A 23262-nucleotide genomic window follows, 5' to 3' on the forward strand; every position below is an offset into this window, starting at 1 on the left:
GTTCTTATCCTAACCTTCCTGCAGGAATTGTTGGATAGAAACTTGGGGAACTTCTCGGTCAAACTCAACCTGGCGGTCGTTCGGCCTACCATGTGGGTATGGACAACAGACCAATAAGTGAGAACTTATTGATTCGTCAGTTCATGAGGGGTGTCAAGCGTGCTCGGCCGGTATCTAGATCCTTAGTTCCGTCCTGGGACCTGACTTTGGTGCTACACGCTCTGTCAAGAGCCCCCTTCGAACCACTGGACACAGTGGGTTTGAAATTTCTCTCACTAGAGACCGCCCTGCTGGTCGCCTTGGCTACAGCGAAGCGATCTAGTGACATGCATGCGCTCTCAGTGAGCTCAAGCTGCATGAGGTTCAGTGGGAACGATAACAGGGTTTCGCTCAGGCCGAACCTGTCGTTCCTGCCGAAGAATCTTCCTTCCGGATGTGCTCCGGTAGATTTGGCAGCTTTCCACCCGCCCTCGTTCGCATCGGCGGAGGACGAGAGACTGAACAGTCTCTGTCCTGTCAGGGCACTGGAACTGTATGTGAACAGGACTGCTGCCTTTAGGAAGGGCAGTCAGTTGTTTGTTGCATGGGACCCTCAGAGAAGAGGGACTCCCATAACCAAGGTGAGACTTTCACAATGGGTTGTGGAAGCCATACAGTTGACTTATGCCGAAAGAGGAGCACAACCCCCGGAGGGTTTGCGGGCTCACTCTACGAGGGGCATGGCTGCATCCTGGGCCCTTGCGAAGGGAGCCTCACTTCAGGATGTGTGTACGGCGGCGAGTTGGTCGTCCCCTTCGACTTTCGCCACGTACTATAACTTGGACGTGGCATCTTTTGGAATTGCTCACGCCGTTCTGGGAGCTGCCGCTAGGTGATGGGACAGTTGGGAACAACGGTCACACACGCGCACTTCAGGAGATAGAGCCTAGGGCATATAAGATGGGGAACCATCAGCCCGCGTCTGAGTGCTTAGACAGTTTTCACTGGCTAGCTAGGTTCTTGTCTACTGGGCCTGTGGTCCAGATAGCCTCCTTGCCTTTCCTTCTCCCCACGGGCAGGGAACTGCTGGGGGAGGGGTCCCGGGTCGGGCCTCCTTTTCAACTGGTGGTAGTGATACGGGGGGTTTATGTACACCCTTAGGCGATTCTTGAGCGAGATGAGCTTAGATAAACTCTGGGTTACTTTAGTAACCTCAGTTTATCAAGCGAATCGAGCGAGAGAATCGCCCTTACTACCCTTCTTGCTTAGAAAGAGCACAGAAAAAAGAACTGGTTGATAGGAATGACGTCTTTCCGGCTGTGCGCTGCTTTATAGGCTCTGGGCGGAGCCTGCAGCTACAGCCGTGATAGACAGCTGCACGACCCAATCAGTATTGTTTCGTGAGTATATGGATTTATTCTGTGTTGGCACCATGGAAATGGCGCCACCCTTAGGCCTTAGGCGATTCTCTCGCTCGATTCGCTTGATAAACTGAGGTTACTAAAGTAACCCAGAGTTTCGATACAGTAACCATTTATAACAAATGTGGCAATAAAAAAGGTTTGTACACCCCTATGCACACACAAAAATTGTTAAAGGACCACTTCACCACATCTTCATATAATTGGTCTTCACTAATGGTATGATAAAATACCAAATATTTTTTCCTACTCGATCTGTGTCTCATAGGAGGGCTGTGGGCAGTTCAGAAACCCCTACACCAGTGACATCATCGTTAGGCAGATTTTTTCCAGGAATAAAAAGCCTGCTGTTTCTATTAGCTTGGATTCCCCATCAATGATGTCACTGGTGGACGGGTCAAAATAGGTCATATCGTGGAATAGGCCTTTACTGGTTAATTAATTGCATATTGTTTGAAAGTTTAGATTCCGTGGAGTCAAGTTTTTTAACTGGTCCTGAATTTGCTCAAAAACTCAAATATTTTCTTTCTTTTTGTACTGTACTATTTAAGGTTACAGATTTGCAGGTAAAGAGTAAGAAAAAGTTAAAGTACTGTTGTGTACAGCAATACAAGGCAAAATAAAAACCTAAATTAACTTGTCCTCTTTGAGAAGAAGTGTGAGAGCCAGAGTGGCTCTTCTTACCCATCATCAGATCCAGAACACAGGATTCCTTCTCTGAGAGGAGACCAGCGGACATGGAACACCTTGGCCAGGTGACCTGTGAACACTTTGAGAGGCTGGTCTGAACTGGTGGCCAGATAGTAAACACGCACGTTCTTATCCTCACAGCCTGTAGCTATCATGTCCCTGCAGACACGCATGCACACACGCACGCACGCACACACACACACACACACACACACACACACACACACACACACACACACACACACACACACACCATTTGTATATGAAAGATCTTTACATATATACTATATTTGAATTAAAGGTTTTATCAAAATAACAGACAGACAGACAGACAGACAGACAGACAGACAGACAGACAGACAGACAGACAGACAGACAGACAGACAGACAGACAGACACACACACACACACACACACATACTTGTTATTCTGGCTCCAGTCGCAGCCAAACACTGCAGCAGGATGTTTATATTTGTGAAGGACTTTCCCATCAATGTTCCTGATGATACTGCAAACAATACAACAATATGCTGATGGTACTGCAAACAATACGACAATACAATATGCTGATGTTACTGCAAACAATACGACAATATGCTGATGGTACTGCAAACAATAGGCCTACAACAATAAAATATGATACTGTAACCAAACAATATGCAATATCCATGCATTGTCTAGTAATTATAATAATTTAACAACAAAAGTTTTCAAAGAAGAAAATATTAAATTAAATTATCAGTCTTCCTTGGATAAAAAGAAAAAACCCTGCAGTGACTACACGGAACCACCTTTAGACTGAAATGTGTTGAGACATTCAGACTTTAGACATAAACTAACGTCTACCAGTTAAGAAGGTTACTGACCAAAATCCATCTCCACTACAGGTAGCGATCCTCTTTGAGTCCTTATGGCTCCACGCTATGCAGAAGATACCACTTTGACCATGCTGGGGGAGAGAGAGAGAGAGAGAGAGAGAGAGAGAGAGAGAGAGAGAGCACCAACTGCACATTTCAAGTCGTACAATTGGATTGGCTTATAAAAACTGGCTTCAGACTGTTCTAGAGAAACTCTGAAATCCGTTCAGAATGACGTGCAGGGACATCACACACACCACTTTACACATTAACCTGCCTGTGGGTGATCTGCTATCTCTTTGGGTGCTGTAAGAGTGTACGAATGGAACCAAATGGATGTACAGTAAACAGACCTCGTTGAAGCGAGTGATCATCTTTCCTTTCTTCACATCCCAGATGAACGCTCCGTTACGAGACGTGGCCCCTGCTATGCAGTTCAGATCTCCTTCACACAACGTACACATACACAGAGGAGAGGAGAGGAGAGGAGAGGAGAGGAGAGGAGAGGAGAGGAGAGGAGAGGAGAGGAGAGGAGAGGAGAGGAGAGGAGAGGAGAGGATTAATCGCTATAGGTTAAACTTGGTAGAGAGGGCAGCCTTAAAGAACTGCAGTTAAACGTTTGCATCATAGACTGTAAAACATATGGACAAAGCGTTCCGCGGGTCTAACATAAATGTAAAATGAAGCCTGTCAGTCCTTGAATTGTACATCGCCATCTTTAGCCTGTCAGTCCTTGAATTGTACATCGCCATCTTTCTAGATCCGTTTGGGCCCAGCTGGCCATTGGCTGGCCCAGACAACGAGGTGGGACTTCCCCCCTTCTTCTCCGTTGGTTTTTATTTTGACTCGAGTGGGTGGGGAATCCCGATCATAGACTGTAACGGTAGCCACGCCCCTCAGAACATACGCGACTTTATGGTCAACTTCTTTATAAATGGGACCATAATTTTCCATGCACTGGCCTACACGCGTGTGCGTGTGCGTGTGCATGTGCGCGTGTACGTGTGCATGTTTGTGTTTCATACCAGGTGCCCAAGACAGAGAGTACACCACTCCTTCATTCCCCGGGGAGGTGTATACCGCTGTGAGGGTGTTGGTGTCCCACACTTTAATGGTCCCGTCGAAGCTGGCTGTGGCCAGAAGGTTGGGGTCGTCTGGCTTAAATTTACAGTCAAAGATTGTCTCCACATGACCCTGGAGAGAGAGACACGACACACTCAGTGGTAATGAAACATACCTGTACTATGAACACTGTGATTGGGCCTCTTCGTTACTTCCTTCATGTATTAACAAATACCAATGATAAGGCTCTGTTCCATTGAGTGTAGCACAGGGGTTCCCCAATCTCAAAAATATTCCAACACCTGGCGTCATGTGGCGGACCTTTTGCTTTAGGTGCCCCTCACTTCACACAATATCATGTGCAATTTAATATAATGTACAACAACAACAACAAAACAAGGGATGAGCAAAAACATTACAATATTACATATTTAAATGTAAATATACCAAGTCTCGTAGAAAGTCCCATTTCTTGGCTCCCATGTCGTAGAGGCCAACGCCTCCGTCCATGAAGCAGCATACAGCGTGTCCAGGAGGCAGAGAGAAGCACTGGTTCTGGGACAGCGTGGGAGGAGGGACTGCCTCACTGGTGGAGCTGGTGTACTGGCTCTTACTGGGAGAGCTGGAACCCACAGCTAAGAGAAAGACCCCCCATGTACATTCAATTAAGTTTAATTAACCCATTCAAACCTTACTGGGAGAGCTGGAACCCATGTAAGAGAAAAGAGCACACATTCATGCAATTAGCCCAGTGGTTTTCAAGTCAAGGTCCATTATATTTATTCAGCATTTGAGCCACGGACCGCCATTTGATGAAATTCAGCCTCTGAGATTTGGTCATTGAATAAGATTTGATCAACAGTTCTAAATCGGACTCTTAATGGTAAACGGTGCATTTATATGCCTTCATCCAAAGCACTGTGCATTTCATTTACCCAATCACACTGACGGCACTCTACCTCCTGAGCCACTACCGCCCCAAATTAATCCAATCATTCATACATGCAGGGAACATGCTTACATTGCATCAATTTCTGCATACTTGGATTTAAGCATATACACCACCTTTCTATAGGACACACTCACATAAAACATCTTAGGCTAAAAGGATAACATGCACAATTGGTCCCGGGGACTTGTTTCCATTGTGGTCCTTATATGTTCAACACTTGCATGCATCACCTTTCTTGGCGGGAGGGGAGTTGAGGACATGCAGGGCGTGGAAGCCTGTCTTCTTCAGTTTGAAGTTATCCAGAGGAGTGGAGCGAGATACATTCCACATCCTTAATACTCCAACCTGGGAGTCTGAAACACACACACACACACACACACACACACACACACACACACACACACACACACTTACAGTTTAGTACAATATGGATTTGGATTACAGACGACAAATATTAGTTCTCCAGTGGCCGGGTCATACCAAAGACCCAGTGCCTCCCTGCTTGGCACTCGATCAGCATCAAGAGTTGGGTTGAAGTTCACCCAGTTGTTAATGCGTGAGGAGCCATATCTCCAAAACCGTTTTTTTATCGCATTTTTAGACGGCCCTTTAGACGAATATTAGACATCTATTAGACAAAGAAATGCTCAGTGGGATGTATCAGTTCATCATTAATTAATCATAAACCCCCAGAGGGGTGCCAGGCAAGACACAAAGTCTGTAACTCTTAGAGTGTGCAGATGGAACCAAATTGACCCTCTACACAGGTACAGGTCCATTTGGTTCCATTTGACGGAACAGCTCACGTACCTCCAGTGATGAACATGCCCGGTGCAGAGGGCACCCAGGCCAGACACTGGACCGAGGCGGCAGCCGAAGGGAAGCTGAAGGACGTGATGCAGGTCAACGCCTCACTGTCCACCAGTCTGATACCATTGTGCAGGTTAGACACTGGACAGACAGACAGACAGTGTAAATATGTATACAGTACATATAGTACATCCCAGTAAATACTTGTATCCCAGTAAATACTTGCATCCTACCCAGTAAATAGTCAGTGGACAGAGGGTCCCATTCCAGAGCAGTAACTGGGTCTTCTTCGTCTGTTCCCTCTAGAGACTCTGGACGGAGCACATGCTTCTGGCTCTTACAGCCTGCAAAGACAACAAAAAACACACCCGTGTGAAGTAAGTGAGGGGCGCTTTAGAAACCCTTATCATCTTACATCATCGCGATATCATAACATAACATGCATATGCTGATTTGATCAGTATAACAGACATTAAACTCTGACAAACATTAAACCTGTAGGGCTAGTGCCCCTTCAACAAACAACAACAACACACATTGTGTTATACCTTAATTTACACACAAGGATTTGGATCTGAAATAAATGGTATTCCACAAAAAAGCTGAATGGAAGATAAATGTCTGCACAGTAAAATCCCAGTGTTAACTTAAGTATATTTACTAGTGGCCCAGGCCGTAGCGTAACGGTCTGGGCACCGGACTGGTAATCCAGTCGCAGTGTGCCGCGGGTTCGACTCCCGGACCCGACACGGCCTTTACTGCATGTCATCCCCCCATCTCTCTCCCGTTTCCTGTCAGCCTACTGTCTGTCCCTTCAAAAATCAATAAAAGGCGTAAGCCGCAAAAAAATATCTTAAAAAAAAAAAAAAAGTATATTTACTAGTGTATTTATTCTCGAAAGACACTGAGGTTAATAAACAGAAACAGAACAGAACAGAAACATTTGCTGATGTAATACATGTTTAAAAACAGTTAAGGGGCTAAGTCTGCAATCAAAGATTTAAATTGACCGTATGCTATGGGAGAACAGATCTTTAATTTAAGTTGTAGGTCATTTGTAAAACAATTTACTAAAATGTATTTAATTTAGCTGTGCAGTAAAAATGTCCTTACAAGCTCTGTCCTTTTTTCCCAATTAGACCTGGGAAGCATCTGTGTCATTTTACTTGATGTTTTGCTATGTACATACTGTATAATAGCAACACGACGCTTATCAGAAAAATTTGGTTAGGATATAAAAGCCATTTTTAAAATGGCCTCAGGTCTAAATGGGCTATTTGTGGCTGCAGCTGCACTTTTCTGTGCCTTTCATCTTCAAAAGATGCCACAACATAATTGCGCATATGGGTTTGTGTGGTGCTAGCTAGCATACTGTATGTATACAAAAGTGAAACATGAATCTATGGCCCACACCAAAGGACACAGACTGATTCTTTTCATTTTGTTTGTATTCCCGTGTGTCTGTCCAGGTTTTACCTGGCTGAATGATAGACAGACTGCCGTCTGTGTGTCCAAACACCAGCTTCCCTCTCTTGGCAGGGTGCCACCTGAACAGGCAGATGTCAGAGAGGAAGGAGTGGGCCTCCTTGTGCACCGTGACCCCCGGGTCGGGACCCCCGTACACCCACACGTACAAGGGTCCACGGAGGGACACGAACGCCACTCCGTCTGCAGAGTGCCAACACCAGCTGACTGAAGCAGGGATTCCTAGGAGAGGAGAGGAGAGGAGAGGAGAGGAGAGGAGAGGAGAGGAGAGGAGAGGAGAGGAGAGGAGAGGAGAGGAGAGGAGAGGAGAGGAGAGGAGAGGAGAGGAGAGGAGAGGAGAGGAGAGGAGAGGAGAGGAGAGGAGAGGAGAGGAGAATACAAAAATTAATGCACATTATGAATTAAGCACTTAAGCTCTTTTTCAAAAAAATTTTTTAAATCATGTACATATTTACCAGTTGAATTATGCCAACTATAGCCTACACAAAAATTAATGATGGAGCTTGCAAAAAGAAAAGAAGAAGAAAAAAAAGAATAAACCTGTGCTTCTGATTACATTTTATCCTGTTCCATTTCCAATGTTGTCTGCAAATTGTCAATACACATCTCTAATCAGTACCTTTAGTAATGTCCAGTTCATTTCAAATTATTACCTCTTTGGCTCTTTATTGTTGTCCACTACTCTCTAATCAGTAGCTTTAGTATTTTCCAGTGTATCTCTAATCAGTATACCTTTAGTTGCGAACGCAGTGAGCCACTTACTATGACAGCAAGGGCTGAATGTCTGTGTGTGTGTGTGTGTGTGTGTGTGTGTGTGTGTGTGTGTGTGTGTGTCGCTGTTACACCACCCGCCCGCCACCAGAGGGCGCAGCTGTAGCACACACACACACACACACACACACACACACACACACACAGGGCGCAGCTGTAGCGCACACACACACACAACCACACACACACGAGCTGGGTTCGCTTCCTGCGTTTGCGCGTCTTACTTGTGATGTCCAGTGCATCTCTAATCAGAATCTTTAGTATTGTCCAGTGCATCTCTAGTCAGACTCAGCACCTTTAGTGTTGTCCAGTCGTGCGACAGCCTTCTGCTCGGCAACGTTCCAGATGATGAGCAGGTTGTCTGCGGAGGCCGAGGCGAACAGGTCCAGGTTGTCAGGACACCAGCTGATGGCTGTGATGGTCTTCTTATGTTCTGACATGATGGAGCGCAGCTTGAACTCATTGTACTGTTGGTCCAACTGAGAGACAAGAGACACGTGGTTTAAACTCTATGTACTGCTGGTCCAAATGAGAGACAAGAGACACATAGTTTAAACTCAATGTACTGCTGGTCCAAATGAGAGACAAGAGACACATGGTTTAAACTCAATATACTGCTGGTCCAAATGAGAGACAACAGAGACACTTTTTAACCCTGTTACTGAAGACACTATATCAATGATTACTAAAACAATATAGAGCTATAACACTGTTAAAAACAGTCTATAGCAATGATTACTATCACAATATGGAGCTATTTAACACTTTACGTATACTGTAGATTACCTGGTAGATGTATATAGCCAGAGTAGCGCAGTAGGCAAAGCGGTCTCCGCTGGCTGCACACACATCTTTGTTCCAGGGCTGACAGCCTGCAGCCAGCAGGCCTACCTGTTTCACCTGAGACATGATGCGTCCCTCCTGGGAAGACAGACAGGAAGTTGTTAAGACATCACCATTACAACCTGTTTCACCTGAGACATGATGCGTCCCTCCTGGGAAGACAGACAGACAACAGCCATTTACTGAGACAGGGCTATCCAACCAGGAGTCACCCTGGCTCGACCTGAGGCCGAGGCCTTCTCTGTTTGGAGGTAGTCCAACATTTGTATCATTTGGCAGAATTTGCACACAATAACGACTTGCATTTTGGGGGCATTATGTTGTCAAAATGTGTCATATACAGTATAATTGTTCAATATCTTTCAAAAAGTAGGTGCTGATGTGTATTAGCAAAACTTCAGCAGCCACAAGGACAATAGCCCCGCTGATATTTGAACAGTTTGACTTATTTCTTTGTGGACAGGCGTTTGGTGCCCAATAGAGCTTGGTGCTAAGAGCTGCAGCCCCATAAAGCCTGTGCATTAAGTAATTTGGGCAGTTGTATTTTGGGTCTTCCTGCTATTCTACTGAAACATTTACACCATTTAGCACCACAAAGTCCTTAATAACAAGGCTCCAGACATGCTGCATGGCCTTCTATAACTTTAGTACCCAAAGTACAGAGTACAGCAACTTGCATTGGGCCTGGTCTACAAGATACGCTACACTTCAATGACACCCATGTGTCATGTGTCATGTGGACGTCCTTGATGTTTTTTGAAGTATATATACTTCAAAAAACATCAAGGACGTCCACAATCCCAACACCAGAGGGAGCGTCACAGAACACATTCAACTCAGATTTGTCTCAAACAATTTAGGTGTTAAATTCGTTGCCACAAAAATGTGGAAGGCCCTGCCAACAGTCGTAAAGGAATGTGAATCCCTAATCTCCTTCAAAACCACTCTCAAAGAGCACTTACAGGTGGCTGCCAACAGCCCCCCTTCCCAGACTGTTTACTGTAATATACATGGGACCGCCAACTCAGCGTGTGAGTAGCACGGCTTGGGTGTGGCAAGTTGTGTGGTAAGTACTGGGAGCTGATGGTAGGTGTTGTGCTCCACCTCAGCAATCCATCGCCCATGGGTCTAGCCAGTGCATTGTAGCAGGGAGACTCCCGTGTGTTAACGCTAATTCCGACAATAAGCCACTCCCGATCTACTTACTTATGGAGGGGATGCAAAGAGACAAGGAGACGCACGCGCACGCGCACACGCACGCGCACACACACACACACACAGCAGCCACTACAGCATCGTCCACTCAGCCTCTGTTACCGTGGAAACAGAAGTGGAGCAGGATGTTGGTATCATGCACAAGTATAGTGCTGACTAGTGAGACTAGGGCTGCAACGATCAGTTATCTTTTCATTATTATATTGACTATATACCTTCTCCATTAAATACCGGAAATCACGAAGCGCAATAATTTGAAGCTGCCTTTTACAAAGGGGCAAGGGCCATATCTTCCGGCAGGCGCAACGCAGGACAAAGCCAAATAGCACCAGAACAATTAAGGCACATTTCAGTCTCTTTCTCCCGAACGCACACGCAATGTTGTCTGGAAGTAGTTGATCCAGTGCTCACATTCTGTGTGGGGTTGTGTTGGTGTTAAAATGAGGTGTGGCCTGGCGCGATCACGCTGCCATGCTATTATATGTACTGAACTGTAACACATGCACGCACGCAGATGAACACACACAAAGATAAATTAACCACTTATGTCTCTACTATATGCCTATACTACTTTGTCCTACAAAAATAGTGACAAAGCCGATCTACAAGCTCACAAGGACCTATTGTGAGCTTGTAGTGAATGACTGTAATGGAGCGACCGTTTAGTTTGGTAAAACCATTTGTTTGTTTGTTTGTTTGTTTGTTTGTTTGTTTTATAGCTTTCATATCTATATATTTTTTTTATCCCACAATTTTTGTAACCCATTTATTCACCAGGTGCCAATTGCCTATATACGCTGTAATCCTGGGCGCTACTCTCCCTCTGCTAAACTGGGGGGAGTCCCGAACTAAGCTCATGCTTAGGCAGGCCGCTTCTTATCACCTGTTTCCCTGGTAGGACGTATAGTATGTGGAAGGGACACCTTATTCCAACCAGTTCCTTTCACCTCTATCAGGCCCCCTGACTGACCAGGATAGAGTTGCATGTTTTTGTGAGGATACCTTAGGCGGGGACAATTGAGAGAACATGCAAACTCCACACAGAAAGGCCCCTTCGCCAACCCCACCTAGGGTATGGGCACTGAGAAAACGGCCCCAGCTGTGAGATGACAGTCTACCAACCGACAGTGTACCAACTGTTTTAGTTTTAATAAACTAAAACAGTTTAGTTTAGAATGACGATAGTGGAGCGACCATTTAGTTTGGTAAAACAGTTGTGTCATGTAAAAAAAAAGAAAAGAAAATCACACCCATCATACATCAACTCAATCTCAACCAATGGAACATCTGCCACCCAATCACGCCGGCCAATCACAATGACTCACTCTGTGTGTCTGTCCTTGTTTCTTGTGAACCGCCAGACCGATCGACTTCAAACTCGGCCTGACCAGTCGGATCAGCTGTGGGCTAGATCTGCCGAGTCGACCGATATGCCCTATATGCAGATCTCGTTTAACAGAACCACCGATGTGAATATGTGACATGCCCTTATATGGGCATACCACCTGCAACCCACCTGCAACAAGCAGGTGGGGAAATGGCGACACTCTCTAGGCCCTAGAGAGTGTCGCCATTTCCCCACCTGCTTGTTGCAGAAGATGTATTTCATCCCATTAAAGTGTATCGGTATGTGACCAGATTATGCACTTGGTCTTCTTACCTTTCAGTACTTTTGCACTGTAAATTATGCTCCCATAATTTCATTAATAATAAAGATGACTGGTTCTACTGAGTGGAGACCCGCCCTTCGCTGCCTTTCCACCCATACGTTTTTCGGTTCCATTCGGGATTGGAAATCCAAAGGATTTTAATAAGCTGAAATAGTGTCTTCAAAACAGCTCTGTAGAAACCAATGGATGACGTCACGGCTCCCTTCGACCATTATTCTTTACAGACTTATGGGCTTATATTCTCTGTGTAATTATTGTTCATATTTTTGCTAATTAATAACATTGGGTCTGCTATTACATGATGAAGTCTTGTTTGTGTTTTTCTGAGCTCACTTTTTGATTTAATGTGTTTGCCAGTATCTTGGGGAGGATACTGGGAAGAGTCAGCATTACCTACTCCAAAAGCCTTTTGACAATTGACACCAATCATCCTCAGAGGGAAACTCCATAAGTTCCTGAGATGGTGGTTCAGTTGATAGAGAAAAGCTACTGCCAGACTCTAGCCAAGGTTCAAACCCACGGCAGTGACACTAAAGCAGGCATCCTATACAGGGTGACACTTCCCGTTCATTGTATGATGGGCCATGCACTGAGACTCGCAATCAGTGGCAGAGAGGAGGCACATGGGTTCACTCTGGTCCCGAGGACGTCAAGGTGAGTACACCCCATCATGATTACTGACCTCAAATATGCAGATGACAGTTCCCTAGTCAGAGCAGAGAAAGGAAGGGAACTACTACTGGTAGTAGAAATGGAGTGCAGCTCCTCAAGCTCAATGCCAAGAAAACAAAAGCAGTCAACACAGAGGACAAAACTATTGCCACTGCCGACAGGACGATGCTCGAAGCAATCAAGGACATCTAATATCTCTGGCCTGGACTGCTTCAACAGAACAGGACCTGAAGGTCCGTAGGGCACCTGCCTGGAATGCATTGCTTGGGATGAGAGGAGTCTGGAAATCAGACAAAGGAGAAGAGCTCAAGAGGTGGTTGTTTGTATAGCTACACTGGATTCAGTACTGCTGTATGGGACTGGGACATGGACCCTCACTCACAACAGGAAAGGGCCCTGGATGGAAGTCTACACAATAATGCTATGAATGGCACAAGGTGTCACATGGACAGACCACAGAAATATGGTCCTCTATGGGACCTACCACAAGTCACAGACAAAGACAGAGAAAGAAGGATGAAACTGGCCGGGCACTGTGACAAGCACCCAGAACTAGTAGCAAGCAAACTAGCAGGAGCCAAACCTGATGTTAGACATGAGGGTGTGGAGGGCAGCAATTCAGGAGTCCAGAGTTGGTGTTGGCTAGACTGCCCTCTCGCATTGCATATTTGTTTGTTTGTTTGTTTGTTTGTTTATGTAATTATTTCACTGTTATTATTAGCAATCATGCCTGCCAGTTCACACCTGACATTGTGTGGGAGCCCCGACTGCTCCAAATTGTACTGAATAACCACTAGCTTGCATAAAGACTTAAGACTAGGACTTAAGTCTAGGACATACAGTTGACCAGGTGTGTGCACTCCTCCAATGAGCATGGTACAATCCCCCACCATGCAACAGCACATTCCGTACATCAGAGACGGGCCTTTCCCCTTGGGCTCGACCCTCTTCCAGGAGAAGGTCTCTGGGTTGAACTTCCACTGATCACTCAAGACCCAGTCCAGGAGACGGCTGTGGCCACCAAACATGTACAGCTCTCCTCTGTAGGTGAAGGCTGAATGACCCATGCGTCCTTTTGGGAGAAGCTGTGTAGTAGGCGTGTTCAGCCAACAGCTGGCCTCTGTGTCAAACACCCTGACGTTATTGTAGTATTTCTTGTAGGGTTCATTGTAGCCTCCAAATACAATCATCTCGGTCCCGATAATAGTTGCAGAGTGCCCTTCTGAAGCAGGTGGCTCAGTGCCTCTGGTGATAATTAAAGACCAGACCATTGTGCTGGTGTTCAACTTGTGGATGTCATTAAAGTATCCGTTCCAGTTGTACCCTCCGTGTATAAACATGACCTTCCCAAAAACACAGGCTGAGTGGCCACATCTCCCCTCTGGAACCCTCTCAGAAACCGTGGGTTTGGACCATCTGTGCGTGTCAACAGTGAATGCATAAAGAACGTCACAGTACTTCCTTGCATACTTATCCCACCCACCCCAAATGTACGCAATGTCGTCCATCAGCACGGCTGTGTGGCTGCGGCGCATGGAGGGAGCCTCCTCTGTTCCGTCTGTCACTGGGAGCACCTTTGCCCAGCCGAACGTGGCTGTGTTGATGACGTTCACATCGAGCTTGTCCCCGTTCCCCATGTAGGACCCTCCAAACGTGTAGACCTTGTGCCCGACTGCCACCACTGCCTGACCGTCAGGTCCTCCCTTCTCTCTGGATGCTGTCCAGCGCAACATCTGCGCCTCTCTCTTCCCAGTATGCTCTCTTTTGTAGCGTGGCCTCTCCTATACGTGTCTCTGTATCCGCCTTGGCTCTCTCTCTCACTCTACAGTGTGCTGTGGCAGCAATGTGTGTGCTACGTCTTTCATACGCTTATCCAGAGCTCCAGTCTGACGTCACTCACAACACACATCGTTGCCAATAGACCATGTGGTGGACAAGGTAGCCCCAGCTTACAGTCAAAATGTTTACGATAACATACTGGAATTCTTGCTTTTTAATTCAATTCAATTTTATTGAAGTGTCAAATCACAACAAGTTGTCTCAAGACACTTTATATGTGGAGCAGAGAACCGACAGATTATCTTTACAAAATCCAGCGCAGCGATAGTTCATTACAGACATGGAAGGCAGGAGGCTACTTCTATATCTCTCCCCGGACCCCCCATTCATTCGCTAATAGTTAATTCATATATACTGTCTCCCACTAATCAATCTGTCTGTCTGTCATAAGCTTCAAGCTAACTCATACATGCCCACAGTATATCAGGCGGTCCATTTAAGCAGTCACCATTCTGCGTTCACTTTACATGACACTAGCTGAGACAGTAGTGTTCAGATTTTCCGATGCAATGGGTGATTCAGTGATAATGTGATTTATGGATTGTTTTTGTGTATGTATGTGTATGGTCAGTATGTATCATATTTATCTATGTGGTATATGGCATACAATTGAAAGTTGTTATGTTGTTCAAGTCTTATCTTATGCTCTCCTCTGGGGTTTTTGTGATCTCAGAATGTGTATGTTGCACAGGCAATCTGTTGTTCAAGTCTTATATGCTCTCCTATGGGGTTTTTGTGATCTCAGATTGTGTATGTTGCACAGGCAATCTGTAATATCACATGAGCAGATCCACACCGACAAACTAAATGCAATAGTTTTGCAATAAATTAATGGTAATGGTCAACCCTGAGCTGAGGAGTCTTAATGAAATATGGATTTACTTAATAATAGTTTTCAAAAGTACAAATTACAAAGATTTTGATATCAATGCATTGCTATATAGAAACAAAATATTGGAACACTTTTGACACTATAGCCGAAAAATATGTTCACTACGCGTATATTTGCAACAGAGTTACTTCATAATGTACTTTCTCTTCCTGGAAATGTAGTACAATATTTGTCTTTGAAATGTAGTGGAGTCAAAAAGTCATAAGTATCCATAAAGTACAGTACACAATGTTCAGTTACTGTCCAGCACTGCCAAGGATCCCAGGGAATGATGGAAATGATGGACAGATAGGCCTATTATAGGCCTATCTAGACAGTGTTCAAGCCCACTGTCAACACCTGGAAACCTGAATTTAGACCCTAGACACTAGATCAGCAAAACAACAACTACTACTCATTAGAAAACTCCCAATAAAAAACAAACACAATGCCAAAAATATGAACTAATCTAATGTATTTGAGTACACAGCAACCTATACCTTCTGCTCTCTCTCTCCCTCCCTCCCTCCATCCCCCCCTATCTCTCTCTCTCTCTCTCTCTCTCTCTCTCTCTCTCTCTCTCTCTCTCTCTCTCTCTCTCTCTCTCTCTCTCTCTCTCTCTCTCTCTCTCTCTCTCTCTCTCTCTCTCTCTCTCTCTCTCTCTCTCTCAACCAAATACATCACAGTCAGTGTAAGCATTGGTAATCAATGTATATTGGACACCATTTTATAAAACTAAATTAAATCCTGGCATTACAGTCCCAGTGGTTCAACAAGCATGGCAGTTTAATAACGCTGTAATGAGCCTGTTGCTCATTAATCATGTATTGCTTCGTTTGAACTATTTGACAGACTCACAAGGAAAGCAATTAAACTTAAAATGACCCAATATGTGGCTTATAATATACAGTGATATACATATATTCAAGGTCAGACTCATGTATTAAAACTAGAGCGGTGCAACGGGCTCTCGCCTACTTGGAACGATGCAAGTTGGAAATCCATGACCCACAAAGTTGTCTTATGTCTGTGTCCCTTTTTGCCCAAATATGGAGTCTATATATATATCAGTCATGTCAGAACTTCACTGTGATTTCAGAACAGGCCAGCTCCATATATGGCAGTTATAAAATCAGTTATAGAATCCATTTCATTATATGGCAGTATATGTACTACTAGAAAGTGATTGGACAAAATGGGACAAAAATCCAGTTGAGATCCTGCATGCAGAGTTCTGCAAAACTATTATCCGGGTATAAAGAAAAAGCCCAAACTGCACACAGGGCTGAATTAGGCCAATATATTTTACTTCTTCATATTAAAAAGAGCGACCCTGCTTGTTACCATTATAAAGCCCTTGCCTGTCAAGATTTGAACATCCAAAGGAGCCCCATCAGTCAACTGGTTCTGAAACCATTGACCTCTCACCTTCTGACATCACAAACTGCAGACTCAGTACATGTTCACTCAGAAGATTAGACCTAACCAAATTATAATAAATAGGCCTATACATATTGGAATGAACTCACACAATAATCACAAACTAGAAACATATTTGGCCCTAAACCGATATGGGTATCAGTTTAGTATACTATGGCAGACTACCTAACCACAGTAACTGATAAAAAAACATGCAAGACTTTGACAATGTACAGACTCAGTGATATAGTTTGGCAATAGAGAAGGGCAGACACAAACAGACCTGGCTGCCCAGAGAGGAGAGGCTGTGCTGTCACTGTGATGACGGAGCTATAGAGACAGAGTTACACTTCTTAACACAATGTAAAGACTACACAAATATAAGAGAGTTATTTCCAAAATTTGAAATTGCCCAGAATTCCAAAGTATGACAGAAAGGGAGAAATGACCACTCCTTCTGGGGGAACAGACAGAATGTGCCGTTTTGGCTGCAAAATATGTTAATTCCTGTCATAAGAAAGGGGACAACAATGTCATGCCAATAAAGCCTGTTGAATTGAATTGAATTGAATTGAATTGAATTGAATTGAATTGAATTGAATTGAGAGAGAGAGAGAGAGAGAGAGAGAGATGGCTCTTAGCATAAAATACTTATTATTTTCCTATGTGCCCAAAAGCAAAACGTGATGACGGCTTTACAGAGCCGTTAATGTCATTTCATTTCAAATACAGGGGATTATTCTGAGCATGCAACAATAAGTGTTCTAATGCTGCGGTAGGCAGGTTTAGGTTAAACTCACAGACAGCTCAACCCTGATTACAAAGGGCCTAATAGCAACAGGCTACAGTCTGCAAATAAAAGGAAATACATATTAGTAGGCTATATCTGAATTCAAGTTCTAAACGAGCCGATCACAATAAGCGTCGTAATTTGCTTGTTTCATCATAACGTATCATGAGCACTGTCTATAAACGTTAGTCTTATAAAGGCACGCCACGTAACGCATATGAGTGCATGCTTAATGCTTATATATGCTGCGAACTGCGTTCCATTTTGCCGTTTGTTTATTTATTTAAGTTCTGTTTGGCTAATTATAGTGTTAAAAAATAACAGGGATGTAATCATGTAATCCTTTTAAACATAATCCCAGCGCGGGGGGGGGGGGGGGTGTCAACAATAAATTACTTGAAAATGCGATCGTGCGTTAGATTTGACAACTTCGCTGCAGTAGCTAGCATGATTTAGTTAATGAGATCAGCCTATATGAAACAATCCCATTCCTATTGAGAGGAGATCAACAGGCCTGCTGTTGTTGTTTTTAACCACTTAATACCTATAGACTTAAGTCATCTGGGGCTGAGTTGTCCCTGTGTAGCTTGCGTAGCCTACTTGAACCCCCTTTCCCTCTATCCACCAAATGTCTTCGCCAAAGCTGAGCTACGCGCGTCGTTGTGAGCTTGTAGATCAGCTATGTTTTGGCTACATGTCCACGGTCCACCACCCCCAGAATATTCATGGCTGCATGGGGTTGATAAAGCTGGTTGTTTTAGTGTGGTAGTTCTCTTACCTCAGTCAGTCAGTCAGTCAGTCAGTGGCCGGCCGGCGGGCTCACACTGCAGGCTGCTGAGTGGACAGCTCCGTGGTGCTGAAATCTGTTCCTAATTCAGACCATAATCAGACACCCACAGTCGGGGCTGCTAGTGGGCGGGGAAGCACCATCGCGCAGCCAGTGGTTGGTGGTGAGGAGGGGAGGGGGTCATCTCGGTTCAGCTATTGGCTTATGCGGGCTGTCAATCATTATGGTGCTGGCTAGCTGAACAACGTCAACGTTTCCCGAACGTATGGTCGTGGACCCGTTTTGAGTCGCCGGCCCGTTTTTATGGGTCGTTTTTATGTGTAAGTAAGTAAGTGTGCGTGTGCGCGTGCGAGCGTGCGAGAGAGAGAGAGAGAGAGATCAATATGGAGTCGGACCCAAGCGCAGGACATACAAGCGGAGGCAGAGAAGTATAGCCTACAACACATACCGGTAAGTTTTTATTATAAAAACCCACAGGAGGGAACAAGTAGCAAAAACACCAGGGAGCAGTAACGAGGAAGTACGAGGAAAAGGTTATATATAGGTACCAGGCAGGAATACAATTAAACACGCTGTGACTTACTTTGATTTGGTGAACTGACAAAATAACTGGAGGCATACTACACACAGGTGAAACTCAAAGACAATCAACACGGCTAGGCTAGACACAGGTGAACCAGATAATCAATAATCACAGTGTAGGGTGAGACCAGAGTCCTTGGGCTAGAGGCCTATTTCTGGGATCGGTACCACTAAAAAGGACAAAGGTTGCATTATGATTTTTGTATCGCTACATGTCTGTAGTTTATGAAATGATATGATAGCAATCTCAAAATGGCAGCTGATTACTTGTTTTCAGCCCTTATATCTATAATGAATGAAATTGGTACAGTGAATAGCATAACCTGGCAACTATGGGCCGAAGTGTAGGTTTTCTGGGGCGGCTGAGTTGATTTATGAGATGACTCAATTAAAGTTCAACAATTAAAGTTCAGTCAAAGGTCGAAGGTCAATGTCAACGTCATTTTCGATCCAAAATTAACCCAATCTGTGGCAGGAACGTCAGGTTACGTTTTAAGCAGCAGATACTACCTGTGCCAAGACGTAAAGCACCTGCACAGTGTTTCTATTGTAACAGGTGGCATGGATTGTAATTGTAAACTGGCATATCTTGGCCTTGACTTTTATGTTGACCTTGATCTCAATAATACGTAGCAAATAAAATAAAGATTTGTAGCAAATACACAACAAATAAGCTCAACGGATCAACCCGCAATCTCTTTATAGTGCACCCGAAACGTAACCCAAAGCTAATCGGATGATAATAATTTCGGAGACCTTTCTGAATTCATAGAACTAAATATTCATGTGGGTCTTGAAAGATTAGTAAAGACGCTAGCCGTGTGACTGTTCTGCGGAAACAGTTAATGAGTTCATATTGAACTATTCAACCTCTTCCTCATCAGAACTGTCCTGTACAACTGTAAACATTGAATCTTCCTCAGGTGCTTGGTTTGTAATTGCTTGGACTTTGCAGAGGTCTGTACATCTCAACCCATTGCTGAGACACCTGCACTTAGGAAGCTTGCATACAAATGCACATTTACAAGCCAAAAACTCAAGGACTACATCTGGTGCAGGGACTGTGCGCATCCACTGAATTGCTAACTGTCCACCATCAACAGTTGTCCATCCACACTGTATGGAATCTGGTGCTGATGGATGAGTCTGTAGAGAACATCTCCATATTCGAGTCTGGTAATTGGCACGGAGGGCATGGAGAAATAGACATTCTCTACATGGTGGGAGTTGACTGGAATCTCGCTTGTCTATGGCCACAAACTGTGTGTGGTTTTGTGTAACCACGCTACTGATAGATAGGATAAGGGATGTGTTTTTGGAAGGCTAAATAGAGAACCATTATATCAGCATCTCCAGAAGTAACATAATTGTGTGTGTGTGTGTGTGTGTGTGTGTGTGTGTGTGTGTGTGTGTGTGTGTGTGTGTGTGTGTGTGTGTGTGTGTGTGTGTGTGTGTGTGTGTGTGTGTGTGTGCGTGCGTGCGTGCGTGCGTGCGTGCGTGCGTGCGTGCGTGCGTGCGTGCGTGCGTGCGTGCGTGCGTGCAAAGTATAATTCAGCATGTGTGTTGTTATATTATGATGCGTGCGAAGTATAATTCAGCATGTCTGTTATATTATGATGTTGGTCATGTGCATCCATGGTAGAAACATCAGAAATGTGCATAAACGTGAATAATTTTGGAGTTTAGACAACAAGAATTATGTGGTATCACAATATACTACTAAAATAATATTCAGCTGCCCTTCTGAAACTGCTATCACACATTTTCTCACTCGTGGATGTCAGACGAACAAAATTATACCACACATGTCTTGTCCCTTTTAGTGGTACCGATATATCACTCGGCCCAATGGGGCCAGTCCAATGGCGGCTCTTATAGACTTCTATTGGCAAAGTGCTAGGCGAAGAGTGACAAAGTCCTGGACCGGATGTTGGCACAATGCACTGGACTCAGGCAACAGCCCAGCTTTAATTATCTAGTACAAAATTGCTGAAATTTGCGCCGACCCTCGTTGAAACCAATGAATTTCAAACTCCAGCTTGTAACTCTCCAGGGCTTCATGAACAGTGCTCGAGCACTGTTTTCTGCCCCCTCAGTGGTGTAACTCTGTGTAACTCTATGGATCTGGGTGAGACATCACAGGTAACAAAAGACGGAGGAAACCATGCAAGACTTTTTGGAGCTACATGAAAATATACGTTATCATTGTTAATCTGTTTACAATATAACATGTTTGTGTCGAGACATAATCAGAGTTACATTATATTTGATAAAAACCCAACAAGGCTGGTCGGCCATTCTGTGTTTGGTGTTGGGATGTCTGCCTTTGGGCTCTGCTTGGCTACAGTGTAAAATGGTCAAGGCCTAGCAGGCAGAAGGTGTTGGAATCTTTGGCCAGTTTGGAGAAGGCAGAGACGTACTGTTCCGTCCACACTGAGGAAGACTGTAGCGGTGTAGCCTTTCCGTTGTGTTCTCTCAGAGCTTGTTACAGGGGCCACGATCCAACACACTCTCAGAAAGAAAGAAAGAAAGAAAGAAAGAAAGAAAGAAAGAAAGAAAGAAAGAAAGAAAGAAAGAAAGAAAGAAAGATTTCATTCAACTAGACAACAGCATTGACAGTGTTTTAGACCCGGGTCTGTTTCACGAGAATGAGATGTAAGGTCTCTTTCATACAAAGTACAGCAGTCTATTGTTCCATTGTCTCTCTGTCCTTCTGTCTCTTTCTCTCCTCCCCTCTCTCTCTCTCTCTCTCTCTCTCTCTCTCTCTCTCTCTCTCTGGTTGTAACTCTTCCACAGTAGGGTCTCTGTCTCGCTCTCTCCGCCTCCGTGGCCACTTACAGTTCCGTAACTCAGAGAGAGTCACACATGGAACCAAATGGACCCGTAAAGGGTCCATTTGGTTCCATTTGTCACTCTGAGTTAAACTAACACTGATGATGTTTAGAGTGTAGACTAGATGAAGTGGCTCAGTGACAATAGCTGAAAACTAAACCACTGGACATACAAAGTGACGGACCGTAACACCTTCAACAGCTGTCCTGCATTTCTCTAATAATCTGTGAAACTTTAAGGTGTCTAAACAAGAACGCAAAATGGGTAAGAAGTAATTGCTTTCTCATGTTTAATATTTTCTTCTACACAGTTATTTCCCACGGTTTAGTATTCCTGAATTGGTGAATGCTTTTTTAAATCATACTCATTGGGGGAAACAAATCTATGCTATATTTTGCAATTATTATTATTAACAAAACTAATAATAATTTATACTATTCGTATAAAAGTAACGCTTTAGTGGTTATAACATCTCACGTAGACTTAACTGGATTAAGGCACTTTTACAGTGTAGCCTATAACTAAACTGAATGGACATAAATGGACATAGAACTTAAGATGACACACATATATACAAACTAGTAACTTGTCAAAATGAGAAAACAGCTATGGAACACTGCAGTGTCACCCAGGGAGATGACAGGACAATGACAGGAAGGGAAATGCATTAATACAGGAAGTGACATGTCTATTACAGGAAGGGACATGATTATTGCAGGAAAGATTATCAGTTGTAGACAAACAAACATCATCTTCTCATTTCCTCTATGTTAGTATGTCTTTGTCTCAGTACCCGCTCAGAGCCGCTCTTCCGGGTTTTTAGACAGCTGGTGGATGGAAAATGAAGCTCGAACGCGGCTTCCATTTGCCGCGGAGGAGAGTGTTTCCGGGGATCTGGCCATCGTGGCATTCAGCCATGATGGGTGGAGCTTAATTTCCATTCCACCTGTCTAAAAACCTGGCTCTGAGCGGAAAACGGCCGCGTGTGTCTGCCCAAGTCTGGCAACAGCTTCTGTCTGTCTGCCTGTCTGTCTGCCTGCCTGTCTGTCTGTCTGCCTGCCTGCCTGCCTGCCTGCCTGCCTGCCTGCCTGCCTGCCTGCCTGCCTGCCTGCCTGCATGCCCTCTCTCTCTCTCTCTCTCTCTCTCTCTCTCTCTCTCTCTCTCTCTCTCTCTCTCTCTCTCTCTCTCTCTCTCTCTCTCTCTCTCTCTCTCTCTCTCTCTACGTGAATCTGTGTGATTGTGTGAAGTCACATTATAATATGAGCCTGAGAACATGGTTAACATCTATGAATAGGCCATTCACTTCTGCAACATTTGCACGCGCACACACACACACACACACACACATGCGCGTGCGCACACGTGTGACGTGCGCACAGAGCATGGCCTTCCTTCATTTGTGAAGGAATTCAGTCAGACTGATGTTTGCCCTTTCTGTTGGAATTTATTTCCCACATCAATGTGCTGGATTCAGAGCTTGAAATCATTGTACAGTGTACAATTTAATCTAATTTAATTAATTTGGCTGTCAGTTGATAATCAATTTGAAGCCTATCAACATTATTATAGAGAGAACCTTTCAACATTCTTCACAAAAAAGTAAAATAGGCAATCCACAAGGTGACAGACAACCTTGTGGATTGACGATTATCTTTTGCCTATGTAGAGCTACTCCAGTAATACCAACATCAATGAGCAACAAGTTGCAAATGTGT

General features: G+C 44.4%; 1 protein-coding gene across 1 annotated transcript in view; it reads right to left on the reverse strand.

The window, feature by feature from the left end:
* Positions 1–8936, reverse strand: part of wdr17 (WD repeat domain 17) — a gene marked incomplete at both ends in the record, with an annotated part of 32814 nt that extends 23878 nt beyond the window's left edge. The window contains 12 exon segments of the mRNA XM_083764442.1: positions 2085–2249; positions 2512–2598; positions 2957–3039; positions 3301–3392; positions 3973–4141; positions 4457–4644; positions 5192–5314; positions 5772–5912; positions 6005–6115; positions 7248–7478; positions 8323–8506; positions 8814–8936. Of these exon segments, the coding sequence (XP_083620568.1) occupies positions 2085–2249; positions 2512–2598; positions 2957–3039; positions 3301–3392; positions 3973–4141; positions 4457–4644; positions 5192–5314; positions 5772–5912; positions 6005–6115; positions 7248–7478; positions 8323–8506; positions 8814–8936 (1697 nt within the window).
* Positions 8937–23262: the final 14326 nt, after the last annotated feature.

This window comes from Protomyctophum parallelum, assembly GCF_964188405.1.
Source record: "Protomyctophum parallelum genome assembly, chromosome: 5".
NCBI lineage: Eukaryota > Metazoa > Chordata > Actinopteri > Myctophiformes > Myctophidae > Protomyctophum > Protomyctophum parallelum.